The sequence below is a fragment of the Chrysemys picta genome, chromosome 21 (assembly GCF_011386835.1).
Source record: "Chrysemys picta bellii isolate R12L10 chromosome 21, ASM1138683v2, whole genome shotgun sequence".
Lineage (NCBI taxonomy): Eukaryota > Metazoa > Chordata > Testudines > Emydidae > Chrysemys > Chrysemys picta.
Genome location: NC_088811.1, coordinates 19114120 through 19129209, shown reverse-complemented (window position 1 = coordinate 19129209; position 15090 = coordinate 19114120). Strand labels below are relative to the sequence as shown.

Here is a 15090-nt window from a genome sequence, read left to right as displayed (position 1 = left end):
TCATTCTTCCGCTCTACTCTGCTCTGGTTAGGCCTCAGCTGGAGTATTGTGTCCAGTTCTGAGCACCGCATTTCAAGAAAGATGTGGAGAAACTGGAAAGGGTCCAGAGAAGAGCAACAAGAATGATTAAAGGTCTTGAGAACATGACCTATGAAGGAAGGCTGAAGGAATTGGGTTTGTTTAGTTTGGAAAAGAGAAGACTGAGAGGGGACATGATAGCAGTTTTCAGGTATCTAAAAGGGTGTCATAAGGAGGAGGGAGAAAACTTGTACACCTTAGCCTCTAAGGATAGAACAAGAAGCAATGGGCTTAAACTGCAGCAAGGGAGGTCTAGGTTGGACATTAGGAAAAAGTTCCTAACTGTCAGGGTGGTTAAACACTGGAATAAATTGCCTAGGGAGGTTGTGGAATCTCCATCTCTGGAGATATTTAAGAGTAGGTTAGATAAATGTCTATCAGGAATGGTCTAGACAGTATTTGGTCCTGCCATGCGGGCAGGGGACTGGACTCGATGACCTCTCGAGGTCCCTTCCAGTCCTAGAATCTATGAATCTATTCACTGCCTCTGGTGACAGGATTGCCAAGGCTAAATCTAAGCTAAAGAAGCAGCTGCAGACAGAGGTGTCAGCTAGACATCCTTCCTAAGAAGTCCCCTGCACAGTCACTGACGATTCTGCTGTACACTTGCCAGCACGTGGTATCCTCAAGGGCTTTGTGGCAAATTTCAGAATCTACACTGAACACGAGCTAGCAGCAGGTGATGTATACCTTGTCTCGGACAGGTGCAAATCCTTCAGCACAATGGGCTGGTCTACACTGTTGTGGGGGGGAGGATCGATCCAAGATACGCAACTTCAGCTACGTGCATAGCGTAGCTGAAGTCGAAGTATCTTGGATCGAATTACGTGGGGTCCACACGGCGCGGGATCGAGGGCTGCGGCTCCCCCGTCAACTGCGCTACCGCCGCTCACTCTGGTGGAGTTCCGGAGTCGACATTGAGCGCGTTCGGGGATCGATATATCGCGTCTTAACGAGACGCGATATATCGATCCCAGATAAATCGATTGCTACCCGCCAATACGGCAGGTAGTGAAGACGTACCCAACGAGTGTCACAAAATCAAGCAGACCTACGGGAGCAAGCAGAGTGCATCATTTAAGGACAAATGCATCGATACCGCCACAGAAAGTTGTCTCGACAGTTAATGAAAATAAGAAAGAGTTTGATTGGCATCATTTGTGCCGAATTATTAAAGACAGAGAAAATACCTGAGCTGAAATAAACCAGGGGGGTGTGGTGGTCAACAGAGGAGATATGGCCATCTCACATGAGGCAGCAAAGAACATCCTCAGACATCAAACAGTGATGAGAGCAAAAGAGGAAGTGGTGGAAAAGTCGGTATTATCAGATGACATTGACGTATTTCTCTTACTTTTGCATCATTACCATGAACAGAGCCTAACATATTTAGTGATTATGGAACCCAGAGTCCAAGAGAGAGCTGTAATAGACATCTGTGCTCTGCAGAGCAGCACCGGAACATGATACCGGGGCTGTTCGCTGTCCGTGCGCTCTCAGGCGGTGATACAGTAGCTTCCTATTTTGGCCCCATCAGAATTACGCTGTTGAAAATTCTGCATGCTGGGTACTCCCTCTCTCAGCTGGGTGACATCGATGACACTGAACAGGCACCCAAATTCCTGGCTGCATGCTACAGACAATCAAACTGTGCCTCCGTGTTAGAAACATGGCAGAAATCAGGGGCAGGGAAAACTGGCAAAGGTACCATATCAAAACCAAAGCTCAGCTCTTTACCACCACCAAGGGAAGCACTTATAGGAAATGTCAAACAAGCACCTATTCAGGTGCACTGCAGTGTGCATGGATACGCAATGACAGTTCCAAGGCTCCATTTCCAAAAACTGTACCAGACAATGGCGCACAGATATTTTGAAGTTAATCCAGGATAATGGGCCTTGTAAATCTATGAGCCAGATTGCCAGGAACCGTATTCTGGGCATGCCCTGGAGGTGTGGAGTGTCATAGTGACCCGACAAAACCAGCTTTAGCATTTGCAGATGAAAACAGGGATGACAAGTAGTGACTTGAATTACTCACGTCGGGACACTCCATTGTTGTTGGAATGAGACAAAACGCCAGTAACTGTTTATAGTGACTCCAAAATGAAGTGTTTGGTTACAATTATTATGATATTTGTCATTTTGCTGAATAGATACATTTATGATTTGTTGAATATTTTTCACATAATGAAAAGTGGTCACTGTCTCAAATGACAATTAAGGTCTATGCTATCCCCTCTGCCCCATGTGCCCCTATTATTCAAATATCTGTTGTTATTGATTGAGCTTGCAAATGTTAAATACAGGGATTTCATATATTAGGACTCTTTTGCTTTGATTTTGTCTGCTCCAGATCATGTGAACTCCTGCTGATTATGGGGGGCTGGTGAGGCTGGGATGAAATGTCAATATTTCAAAATGCTCTACAGTGACAGTGTCATTAGGCAGGTTCGTGTAACGTGTGGTCTAGAGATACAGAAGCCACAAAAAACACCTTGTCTGGACCCTAAAGCGAGGTTGACCAGAGGGGCTGCCAGACTGCGATGGTGCTACAGGTCACGTGCAGCGGACAAACCCAGAGCAGGGAAGAGCAGATCATTGTGAGACGTGGGGATGGATGGTGTAGGGGTGTAGACTCACCCCTGCGGCGCCTCCTGCTGGTTGTCCTCGGGAATTAGCTCATCCCAGCTCTGGAGCACCCTCTGCAGGCCCGTGTCCCACTGCCACTTAGCCCCCATGTCCCTCCTGGACCCGGTGCCCTATTATCTGGGGTGCTGCCCTCTGGCAGTAACCCCTTTCTCTCAGGGTCTCCCCTCCCCAGGAAACCCCCACCCACTTCCCCACCTCGCCTCGGTATAAGGCTACTGCCAGTCATCGTCTAGCCCCCACGCCCTGGGGCAGACTGCAGTATCAGCCACTCATCACTGGCAAGGGGGGTTTGGACCTGCTGCCTTTGCCTACCCCTGGGCTGCCCTCTGCAACCCCCAGTACCTGTTGGCCTTCTGCTAGGCCGCAGCCTGGGGCTTTCCAGACTGGAGCGCCCCAGCTCCTCTGCCTTTCCCCAGCCCTGCTCCACTCAGGTACTGTGCTCAGATCCCTGCAGCCAGGCCCATCTCCCTCTACAAACAGAGCGAGACTGTCTGAGCTCCTGGCTCCCAGCCTTTATAGGACCAGCTGGGCCCTGATTGGGCGTGGCCCCAGCTGAGCCTGCTTCCCACTCAGCCTGGGCTGTTCTCCCAGCCCTCTCCCCGGGCTGGTTTGAACCCTGTCGGGGCTGGAGCGGGAAGCCACCCCGCTACAATGAGCTGGTGTTCTCGGAGCTGGTTGCTGTTGAACCGTGGACCTGGTACACAGGATATCCTGGTCTGGGCAAATGTAGGGTTACCATACGTCCGGATTTTCCCGGACATGTCCGGCTTTTGGGGGCTCAAATCCCCGTCCGGGGGGAAATCCCCAAAAGCCGGGCATGTCCGGGAAAATCGGGAGGGAGGGAGGGCTCCGCCGGGGCCTCTTTGGCTGGGGTCGGCGGTGCGGGGCCGGGGTCGCGGGGCCGGGGGCATGGTGCCGGGCCGGGGTCCGGGGGGCCGGTCGTCCGGGCCCGCGGGGCCGGTCGTCCGGGGTCGCAGGGCCAGTCGTCCGGGATCGCGGGGCCGGTCGTCCGGGGTCGCGGGGCCGGGAGCCGGTCGTCCGGGGTCGCGGGGCCGGGAGCCGGTCCGGGGTCGCGGAGTCGGGAGCCGGTCCGGGGTCGCGCCCGCGGGGCCGGGAGCCGGTCGGCCAGGCCCGCGGGGCCGGGAGCCAGTCCGCGCCCACGCCCGCGGGGCTGGGAGCTGGTCCGGGGTCGTGGGGCCGGTCCGGGGTCGCCGGTCCGGGGTCGCGGGGCCGGGAGCCGGGGGGTGCGCCGGGCCGCCGGGGGCTGGCAGTGCTGGGCGGGCCGGGGGTGGTCGGCTGGGGCCGGCACCCCAGGGCCCGAGCCGACCCAGGCTGGAGCCGCCGGGGGGCCAGCCTGGGCCGCGCCTCCTCCCCCACACACCCCCCTTACCTGCTTCAGGCTTCCCGCGAATCAAATGTTCGCGGGAAGCAGGGGAGGGGGCGGAGACTTGGGGGGGGCGGAGTTGGGCGTGGGCGGGGCTGGGGGCGGGGGCGGGGCCCCGTGGAGTGTCCTCCATTTGGAGGCACAAAATATGGTAACCCTAGGCAAATGGAAGGCTGGAGGTGGGGGGTGAACATCCGCAGTGCAGCTGTTGTGTGCCCGGCTGTCGGTGACGGACGGGCTGCAGCAGTCGCTGTCAGCTCCAGCTCAGCTTCGGGGTGAATCTGTGGTACTGCGCCTTGCTCACTTGCACCCGCGGCCGGGTGTATGTGAGATGGGAGGCAGAGCTGCTGTATCAGGAGTCTGCCCTCTGCCTCTTGTGTCTCCATGGCAGGCACTGTGGTTACAGCAAAGCTTTCCAGGACTCAGATGAGGAGAAGATGCACTATCAGAATGGCCAGGGTAGGTGCATGGCTGGCTCTACTCTTGTCTGCAGTGCACCGAGCATGTGGAGCCTCAGGCTTCAGCGGAAGTCATGGGGCTGGCAGCTGCGGCGGTGCTGGGTGCATTCACTCTCAACGCCAGAAGAGCGGGTTCCTGGGAGCAGGCATCCAGCAGCCCCTGGCTGTTGTGAATGTAGAGAAGCCAGCTGTGTTGGGGCCAGGCTGCCGCTAGTGGGGCTGACAGCACTGGGTGTAGAGACAAGGGTCTGAGTTCCAAGGGGAGGGGTGTAGTGTGTCAGTGACTCATCGGTTCATGGCACACGGGGGCCGAGCGGGTGTAACTCACATACTCACAGGCTGGGAGAGAGGGGCAATGGGAAATGCAACTAACAGGGGCCTACACAAGGCGGAAAATCCAAGTCCCCATGGAGATGTGTCTGGAGTGAGCTGTTCTCTGCCTCCCCACAGGGGCTGAGTTCTGGGCCAGCTACTCCTGGTCTCAGGTGATTTTCCTTGTCCCCCTGGGTGTCTGGGCCCTTGGGCTGGCTGGAGAGGTCTGTGTTCTGGAGGGGGAATTTAGCTTTCCTGGAGTTGGGTGCCAGAGAGCAGGCCCCCACTGGGGCATCTCTCCTCTGTATGTGGCCCTAAGGAGTCTGCAACACTGCTTTTGGGGCTTGGATTCCCGCCGCCTCTCTGGCTCCCAGAGGGCATTGCTGGTTGCTGTTGGAATGATCTCGCTTTTTCTTTCCCCGCTGAACTCGAACAGTGAAGTTCCCCGCATCAAAGTTCTACGTGGACCCTCACACGTACGAGGACCCCTGCCAAGCCGTGCACGAGTTCACACGAGAGATTGAGGCCTCCAGGATTAAAATTGAGAAAGTCATTGGGTCCGGTGAGTGCCCTGGCTCTGTGCATTTCACACCCTTCGAACTTCCTTCGGAAACCCGTTTCTTCCCCCGGGGCTCTGGTGCCAATGTTTGTGCAGTACTCTGGAGACGCGACGGGCTAAATAAATACAGGTCGTGCTGAGTGTTGGGATGCTCCTCAGTGTGGGTTTGAGCCATTCCGTAGCTTTCTGAGCACAAAAAGCATGTGCAGAATTCTTTAATGTATGAAGTGAACCGTCCGGCGCCAGATGCTCAGCTGGTGTTAATCCGTGTAGCTCAGCTGCAGCCAATGGAACGACACTGACTTGCGCCAGCTGAAGGTCTGGCTGTCCATGCACGGTGTCTCCTCCGCTGCTACCTTGAATTTCACCCCCAAAGTTCATGTCTGGGCTGAGAAGACACTTGAGCCATTTCAGCAAAAATGTTGATTTTTTTTCTGAAAAGTGATATCAGCTGAGAATAGGGGCTTGGACGGCAAGCACACGAGAGAGGGCGAGCAAGTGAGCCGTCAGCTGCTGGTGACACCAATGGTATCCAATGGTGCACAAAGTCTGAGTTTTCTGCTTGGCAATTGCACAGAACCAGCCAGGATGCGAGGGCTCAGAGCTGCCTGGTAGGTGCTGGGAATTCTCACTGAACCAGCCCTGCTCTTGCTTTTCACCTGGCTTTGTACCCACCTGGTTGGGCGGGAAGTTGGGAATCCCATAATAGGACGTGCTTAGCACACCTCATCGTTGCTATGCGAGAGTCTTTCTGCCGCTGAGGCACACAGCCAGGCAATGATTCCTTACGCTGAGTCAGTGGTAGGAAATAGAACCCAGGAGTCCTGACTCCCTAAGCACGGAACCATGCTGCAGCCTTCTTATTGGCTCTAGAAAACAGGCCCCTCGCTGTTGGCTCTGGACATGTGTTTAGCCTAGTGGCAGAAGGAGTGTGGATTTGGTGGGGTGCCAGGAGGCTGCAGTGAATTGAGAAGCTAAGCCCTTTCCCTGGTCTTTTCTTGCTTTGCAGGAGAATCTGGGGAGGTGTGTTATGGCCACCTGAAAGTGCCAGGGAAGAGGGAGCTTCCCGTGGCCATCAAGGCTTTGAAAGCAGGTTACACGGAGAAGCAGAGACGGGACTTCCTGAGCGAGGCCAGCATCATGGCGCAGTTCGACCACCCCAACGTTATCCACCTGGAGGGGGTGGTCACCAGGAGTACGTGGCTGAGTGCAACAGCTTAGAGAGGGCAGTCACATAGTCAGCGCAGGACCACGGGGACAAAGGAGAAGCTGATCTCACAGCCAGAGCCCTCAGGAAGTGCTTTCCTCTCCCCAGCCTGGCAGAGACCCCCCTACAACCGAGAGGCCAGCCAGCTGCTGCACAACGTATATCTCACGAATGGGGGCCTTCCACTTTGCTAGCCCCTTTCATCCCCAGGGATCCCCAATATAACAAACCCAAATGCAGCCTGTCACGGACTCACAGATTGTGCCCACTCTTGGCCCCGTGCGGTCCGTGGGGGGGTGCCCCTTTTGGTGAGACAGCCCTTCTCGGGGGTCCACTCTCTCTCGGGGTCAGGCCCCTCCACCTCCTGGATCCGCACCTCTCTGAGCCTTAGCATGTCTGTCTCTGCCGTGGGCCCCCTGAGGGAGTCCACTCGTTCTGGACCCCCGGGGCCTCCACCTCCGAAGGGGTTGATGCAACCCTGTTCTCTAGACCGGAGTGACTCTCAGCCAGCATGAAACAGGAGGGTTTATTGAGAGTTGAACACAGCACAGGAAACTCTCTGACCCTCAGGCCTGGCCTCCCTCAGCACAGCACATCCCAGTCTCCCTGCATCCAGGTGAGCTCTGCCTGCTCCCCCTCTCCAGCCCAGAGCCCCCTCTGCTCGCAGCTGGGCATCTGAGATCACCAGCCCCAGGCCCCGCCTCTGTCCATTGTCTTCTCTCCAGGTAAACAGGGTCGTAAACCGGGGCCTCCTCTCCCCTCTTCTGTCCTCTGGCTGGAACCGGCTGGTTAGGTCACTGGGTCCTCACTCTGCAGCCCATTGTCCGCCCACTGGCCAGAACCGGCTGCGTCTCCTCAGCTGGGCCTCCGGGTCACCAGGTCGCCAGGTCACCGGTCGCTGGGGTATCCATCCTCCTGGCCATCGGCTGGGTCCCCACGTCCTCTCTCCGGTCCTCTGCAAAACACACTCCCTCTCCCCTCCCCTCGTTAAATCAGTAATACCCAGGGAAACTGAGTGCCACCCCCTCTGCATGCAAACCATTGAAACTCCACAGAAAACAAGAAAACCCCCCACTTCGTTACACAGCCGCCTTTGGGGTGGAATGTGGCAGCTGTGTCACTGACTATTGCAATGCCACCGAAGAGTGTCGGACAAGAATGGAGGCTTCTGTATCCAGTGGGAACTACAGAGGGAATTTAGGGAGATGGGGCACAGATGGTCACTAGGAAATGTGTCCAGAACATGGGGGTAAACATCTCATGGGTGGGAGCTCCCAACAGGAACGTCAGAGAGACAGCTGCTAGGCAGGTCTACCCGAGGGACGTTCCTAGAGGGCCCCTGAAGGGCTGGGTGTGCACTGGCAGGGGGCAGTGCATGGGCGAAGCTTGCCCTGACACTGCCCTCACTCTACCTGCTCTGAGGGCTTCATTTTCGGGGCTGCGCATACAGCCCCGGATTCCTGGGCACTGGTAATAAAGTGCCTTTGGATTGCTACTGGCCAGGAGGCTCAGAATGACGTCCTACCATGAGCCGGGGGTCTCTGCTGCTAGCTTCAGGCTCTAGAGTCTAGGGGCCGGCTCCTCGGCCCAGCAGCGTTCTCGCCTTTCGACATTCCCGATTAGCATCTTGAGAGGGAGACAGCTTGTCACTCGCAGGACTGCTGCTTTTCGCCTTTCCCTTCTAGTGCCATTAGAGCAATGAAGGGTTTATCCCTGGCTGCAGCTCGAAGGAGAATGCTGCTACTTGGGGCTTTTCCAACGTTCATTGGAGGGAGGTGAAAGGGGACGCCTGACAGGTCCTTTGTAACATCACATGTGGTGGCTCCCCTCACCCCACTCCGCTCTGCACCCCGACGCCAGAGATCGGGGTTATTGGATTCGGAGAAGCACTACCCATTAGCGTTCATTTTAAAGGCCGTATTGTATTGAATTGTAATGTGAAGTCATAGTTTTAAAAGGCACATTGAAATGCAATGCATTATGGTAATGGGATGCAAATTTCATTTAGACAATGACACTGACTTCGCAACAACAATGGTGCCTGTAGAGAGACTCTGAGTTTGATGTGTGAGTGCGAGGTGGATCCGTGAGTGTGAGTAGGCTGCATGAGGGTGAGTAGGCTGTGTTAGTGTGAGTAGGATGCATGAGTAGGATGCGTGAGTGTGAGTAGGACATGTGAGTTTGAGTAGGCTGCGTAAGTAGGATGCGTGAGTGTGAGTAGGCTGTGTTAGTGTGAGTAGGATGCGTGAGTGTGAGTAGGCTGTGTTAGTGTGAGTAGGATGTGTGAGTAAGGTGCGTAAGTGTGAGTAGGATGCATGAGTGTGAGTAGGCTGTGTTAGTGTGAGTAGGATGCGTGAGTAAGGTGCGTAAGTGTGAGTAGGATGCGTGAGTGTGAGTAGGCTGTGTTAGTGTGAGTAGGATGCGTGAGTAAGGTGCGTAAGTGTGAGTAGAATGCGTGAGTGTGAGTAGGCCGCGTGAGTGCTATATTCACACACTGGCATGGTTCACACGCAGCACCAGAATGGGACCTCAGCAGCTCTTTGCAGGGCTGTGGGACACCTTGATTGTCCCGGATTTGCTTCCCTCCCTGCACCAGGCAGGTACCGGGGCTCCCAGAGGAAGGTGACTTCTCTATTAACTTGACCTCTCTTGTCTCCTACAGGCAAATTGGTAATGATTGTAACCGAATACATGGAGAACGGCTCACTAGATTCCTTTCTCCGGGTAATCAGCTCCTCTGTATTTTTATTCATTGCACATTCTTCAGGGCTGAGTGGCTGATGAGGGAGAAGAACAGGCTGAGCCACGCTCTGCAGCCTCATGACCACTATGAACGCTGAGTAAAAGCTGCAGGCGCTGAGGGAACACGAGCTCCAAGGCATCTGCACTCGCTCTCAGGCGGAGCAGCCTGGTGTGAGAGGCAGGACTCCTGTTGCTGGCGCACAGGAGCATCTCCCAGGCCCGTGGAGTGGGAAGAGTGGGAGGTTGGAGGTGACAGGAGTACAAACTGTCCTTCATTTCCTCTGGCCCAGCTAGGCTTGCTCAGAGAGGTGTCTGGGTTTGGAGCCCGAGTGTGGGGGCATTACAGATTGCAACAGGTGAGTGGAGCTGAATGAGGACAGGGTTCTGGGCCTACAGGTCACAGAGGTCCAAGTCACCATGCAGGATCAGTGTTTGTCAGGTGCCCAGCGAGAGGCCAGGAATAACGTCAGGGTTGTTTTCTCTCCAGAAACACGACGGTCAGTTCACCATCATCCAGCTGGTTGGCATGCTGAGGGGCATTGGTGCCGGCATGAGATACCTCTCCGATCTGGGCTACGTGCACCGGGACCTGGCTGCCCGTAACGTTCTTGTTAACAGCAACTTGGTCTGCAAGGTGTCCGACTTCGGCCTGTCGAGAATCCTCGAGGATGATCCGGACGCTGCCTACACCACCACGGTACATTCTGCGCTTTCTCTGTGCTGAGTCCCAAACAACAGCAGGCGTGCTATGCAACCTTCAGGGAGAGAAATCACAGGCTGCAGCCAAGCTGGGAAGCTCAGCGTTATCTCCACCCTCTTGTGCTGATGCCATGAAATATGGAGCCCTTTAGACCATTATACATTATCTGACACGTCATATAATACAAACTCGCTTCTTACACAGCCGTACATGGAGGGAGTTACAGCACAGTGTGAGCTGGCACCTTTCCCAGCCGGCTCTCAATTACAGTCCACACACTGTGCAGAGTCCCCGAATCACCCTCTTCTGGGGCGGGCAGGTGTCAGATTAATCCTCCTCCCAATCTGGTTCCGGCCTCAGGGCTGCTCAGTTCATACCCTAGCGCCTCTCTCCTCCCATCTCCCGTGTAACTGGGGGAGGTAGCAGCTCATCTGTCTCAGGGAGTTTCACACAAATGCTGCCACACTGTTACATACATACAGTCTCAGGCTTGGCCTGATGTTTTAATCTCAGTGAGATCAACAGAACAAGCTGAGTTTGAAGTAGATTGGTTCAGTAGTTTAAAAATTGTTTAAAGTTATTGAGTCCCATTGCTGGCTGGAGCAAAGGATTTCTTATTTTAGGAAGAGCTAGCAGTGACCCCCTAGATTTAGGTAACCTAACATTTCTGGTATAGAAGATTCTTGTGACCTTTTTTTGAGGAGCTCTTATCCCTCCATTATATGCTGCAGGCCTTTGACATTCCACCGGGGCAAAGCACCGGAGCTAGAGACGTGCTTTTTGCTTGTCCCATGAAATTCTGTTGAGGTTTGGCAGAGACAGAAACATAAAAATCACCATTTCCGTTCTCGGCCTGCATGGCTTAGCTTGCCAGAATAGTAACTCCCCATCAAACATCCTAAGGACAAGCCCCAGCTTCCACCAGGGACCTGCCAGAGCCCCCAGAGTGCTGGGAATGAGGACGAGAGCTGGACAAGGCCACACTCCTTCCCAGACCTGGCATATGGGGTAGGAGCCCAACCCCCACTCCAGGGGCACCACATGGGGCAGGAGCCCATCGCTTCTTGGCATGGGACGGGGGAGAGAGCTCACCCCATTCCCCTCTGAGCTGGCAGCCTTCCGTGATAGTGCGCTGTGCCACTTTGGTATTTTTATGTCTGATTTTGTAGGCAAGTTGTTTTTAAGCGAGGTGAAACTTGGGGGTACGCAAGACAAATCAGAGGGGTACAGTAGTCTGGAAAGGTTAAGAGCCACTGTTTAGGTTACAAAATCAAGCACGCAAAAATTAGGAAATGCCAAATTTTCAGTTGCCTGCACATCAGTTTGATCCCCGTTTCCATACGTAACCCACTGGTCAGCGCCACTCTGAGTCATGTGTCCCCCTCTGAGCCCGCTCCCCGTGGGTATGGGTCTTCTGTACCAACGCTAGCTCATGCTTTCAGCTCTGGAGGGTTTCCTGCTCCAGTCCCTGAAGGGTTGGCCAAGGTGATGGTTTGCATTCTGATAGTCTGTAGGAACATGGTCACATACTATATTTTCCATGGGACCCTGCCTCATTCGGTGCACGGGATGGACACACAAAGGTGTAGAATTAAGGCCACGTGTGTAACTGTAATGCTGACATTTCTTAACCTTTGGGTGCTCGACTTTGCAATCTAACCAGCGTTCTATTAACATAGATTGCATGTGTGCGCGTCTGGTCTTTCATGTCTTGCCTTAATCCACCCAACAGGGAAGTAAGAGGAAGAGCGAAAAGCCAAGGATCTCTGTGGTTGGCTCTCCTTCCCCTGGGATAAACATGCATCCTCCAGTGTCTAATAATTTCTGGGCTTGTTCTCTCTGCTGGGCTTGCAGGCGGGACACCCTGCAGCACCACACCAGACACCTTCAGGGCAGAGGCTGCGTTCCTCAGTGAGGTGTAGGGAGAATGGGCCCAGAGTCTAGGCTTTCAGGAGTCTAAACATGAGCCCTCTCTCTGCCTTATTGTCTTCTTATATCCAGCTCTCTGGGACACCTGCGGGTGGAGGCCTCCACCAGCCAGGCTAAATTCTCGGTGCTTTCAGGTTCAGTCCTGCATGCAAGCAAAACTCTCCGTACTCGGCCTTGGTGACACCACAAGATTATCCTGGCAGGACTGGGATGTGTCACGTGACACGAGCCCCAAGCTGGTCATTGGCCCTTGTCAATCCTGCTCCAGTTTCCAGATCTCCCACCTGCCCCGTGCCCTTGCTTTGAATATATCGGGGGCACTCTAGGGTAGACTAGGACAAGCTTTACCCAACACGGGCATTTGCCATTGAGTGAGTCACTAGTTGAGGGTTTCCAGATGTCCTGAACAGACACACTCCACTCACCTTTGCTTCAGCAGGTGCTAGTGATGGGTGCACGTCCGGTCTCGAGCCCGATGCGGGGGCAAGAAATGGTATTTAAAATTCAGCCCCTTTACCAAGGTTGAGGTCAGGTCATATTTGAAATGAACACGTTTGCTCAGCATCAGCACCTGCCCAGAGTCTGGCGTTAGGAGCCAATCCCGTGTTCTCATGCTGCCATTACTAACTGCTCCAGAGTTACCCGGGACAGGATGGCAGGGCTGCATCTGCACTGGCAAAGCCAGGATATGTTGCTCAGCCTGGGAGTGCGCCCATGTAGCCAGGCCAGGGCTCAGCGTGTCTTCTGTCTAACCCTGTTCTGAGCTGGGGCAGCTGACACGGTGGTGGAAATGCCTGAACCCCGCCTACACTAGAGCGCCAGCTGTTGCTACCAGTGGTGAATTATGGGTGCAGTGCAGACAAGGCCCAGGAGAGGACGGAACTGCTAACAATTCACGGGAGGGAGGAGGAACCGCATGCCCTTCCCAGTTAGATGAGCTCCCCGGCCCAGCGAAAAGAAGGGCGACCATTTCCGTTCAGGCCCTGCAGTGCTGCTGGTGCCAGTCACCGAACCAGAAAGCTGGGGGGTGTTCTTAGGGGGTGGGTGGGGAGCTGCCTGTTCTAGGCTCAGTCTGTATAGCGCCACCAGCAGCACTACACTGGGAAAGGCCCCACCCGGGGTCCATTGGTTCTTAGGGCTGACGTTGTGTGGTACCCAGTGGCTGGGGGTTGGACCCTCAGCACCGACAGAATGGAGAGCCCTGCCTCAGGGAACTAAGCTAAGCAAGGTCAGGCCTGGGAGCTTTTGGCTGGGAGACCCAGGAGACTCCATGGTGTAGTCAGAGTCGGCGGGTCTCTGTAACAGACTGGGCGTGCTGGCAGTCACGGAGATGCCAATGGCAGGCTCCAGGCTGATGCAAGTGGACATCCCCCATGCCTGCCTGACCCCAGCTCCTGCCCTGGCTCTCGGCGATACCTGCTGAATGGTCTTGCTGCCCAGGTGCCAGCTCTGCCCTGGGTGGAGCCTGTCACGGACGGTTACTCTGTGTTCTGTGTTTCAGGGGGGGAAGATCCCCATCCGCTGGACGGCCCCCGAGGCCATCGCGTACCGCACGTTCTCCTCAGCCAGCGACGTGTGGAGCTACGGCGTCGTCATGTGGGAGGTGTTGGCCTACGGGGAGCGGCCCTACTGGAACATGACCAACAGGGATGTAAGTGAGCGTTGTCCTGCCTGCGGCTGGGCTGGTCTCAGGCCGGTTCCCTCCCTCCCTCTGCTAGGGGCGGCACCTCCTGTTAACTGAGCGGTTGTGGGGGCTCACGGCGAGATGGAGGCCACTGGGGGGGGGTCCAAAGCCAGAGTGTAGTTCTCGGGGCAAAAGGCGATGCTGCCTCTCCTTGCAACCCCCCGGGAATGGAGCTCGAGACTTTACGCTGTCTGGGAGGGGCAACGCTGGGGCCTGAATGCCGAGCTCAGCCGAGCCGTGAGGGGGGATTGTCAAATTCTCTGTGTGAAAATATCAATGTGTTTTCAGTCCTTCCTTCCACATAGTGTGTGTCCCCGCCCCACTCTGTATTACTGGGGGTCCCTGCCCTGCAGCGTGTTATTGGGGGTCCCCGCCCCATGGTGTGTTATTGGGAGTCCCTGCCCCGCTGTGTGTTACTGGGGGTCCCCGCCCCATGGTGTGTTATTGGGGTCCCTGCCCCACTGCGTGTTATTGGGGGTCCCCGCCCCATGGTGTGTTATTGGGGGTCCCGCCCCGCTGTGTGTTGTTCATGTGCTTTAGGTGGGGTTATGTTAGGGGGTTGCCGAGATGAATAAGACAAAGGAAGGGAGGGGGCTGGCGCGTGGGAGGGGGTTGGCCCAAAGAGCCAGTCAGCCCCAGGGCAGGTGTTCAGCGGGAGACCTCCGGAGAACAGGTGCCTGTTACCACCAGTGGCCATTGGTCGCTGCTTTGCCAGCTTCAGTGTGTGGCTGGCTCCACAGAGCTCTGGAGCGAAGAGCCAGGCCATCTCAGAGTGCGCTCCGGGAGGGCTGTGGGCTCACCCCGAGCAAACCTATCTTTCAGGTCATTAACTCAGTGGAGGAGGGCTACCGCCTGCCTGCCCCCATGGGCTGCCCTACAGCCCTGCACCAGCTCATGCTGGACTGCTGGCAGAAGGATCGCAGCGAGCGGCCACGCTTCTCCCAGATCGTCAGCATCCTGGACAAGCTCATCCGCAACCCTGAGAATCTCAAGTGCACAGCCACGGTGAACCGGTAAGGCCGGCTACAGCCGCGGGGAATCGGTAAGGCCGGCCACAGCCGCGGGGAATCGGTAAGGCCGACCACAGCCACGGTGAACTGGTAAGGCCGGCCACAGCCATGAGCAACCGGTAAGGCTGGCCACAGCCATGGTGAACCACTAAGGCCGGCCACAGCCACTGGGAACTGGTAAGGCCAGCCACAGCCACGGTGAACCACTAAGGCCGGCCACAGCCACGGGGAACTGGTAAGGCCAGCCACAACCACGATAGCCTGATAAGGCCGGCCACAGCCAGAATGAGACAGTTAGAGCTCCGCAGGCGATCTCAGCACCTTCTGCTCATAGCCATGGTGAGCCAGAGAGACTCTTCACCCACCAGCACCAGCC

General features: G+C 55.7%; 1 protein-coding gene across 2 annotated transcripts in view; it reads left to right on the top strand.

The window, feature by feature from the left end:
* EPHA8 (EPH receptor A8) overlaps positions 1-15090 on the top strand; it is a 129170-nt gene that overhangs the window by 109236 nt on the left and 4844 nt on the right. For both annotated transcript variants that reach the window (XM_065574947.1, XM_008169872.4), the window contains exons 9-15: positions 4505-4572; positions 5320-5445; positions 6452-6637; positions 9312-9373; positions 9879-10088; positions 13522-13671; positions 14527-14717. In XM_065574947.1, the coding sequence (XP_065431019.1) occupies positions 4505-4572; positions 5320-5445; positions 6452-6637; positions 9312-9373; positions 9879-10088; positions 13522-13671; positions 14527-14717 (993 nt within the window). The remainder of the gene's footprint in view (positions 1-4504; positions 4573-5319; positions 5446-6451; positions 6638-9311; positions 9374-9878; positions 10089-13521; positions 13672-14526; positions 14718-15090) is intronic.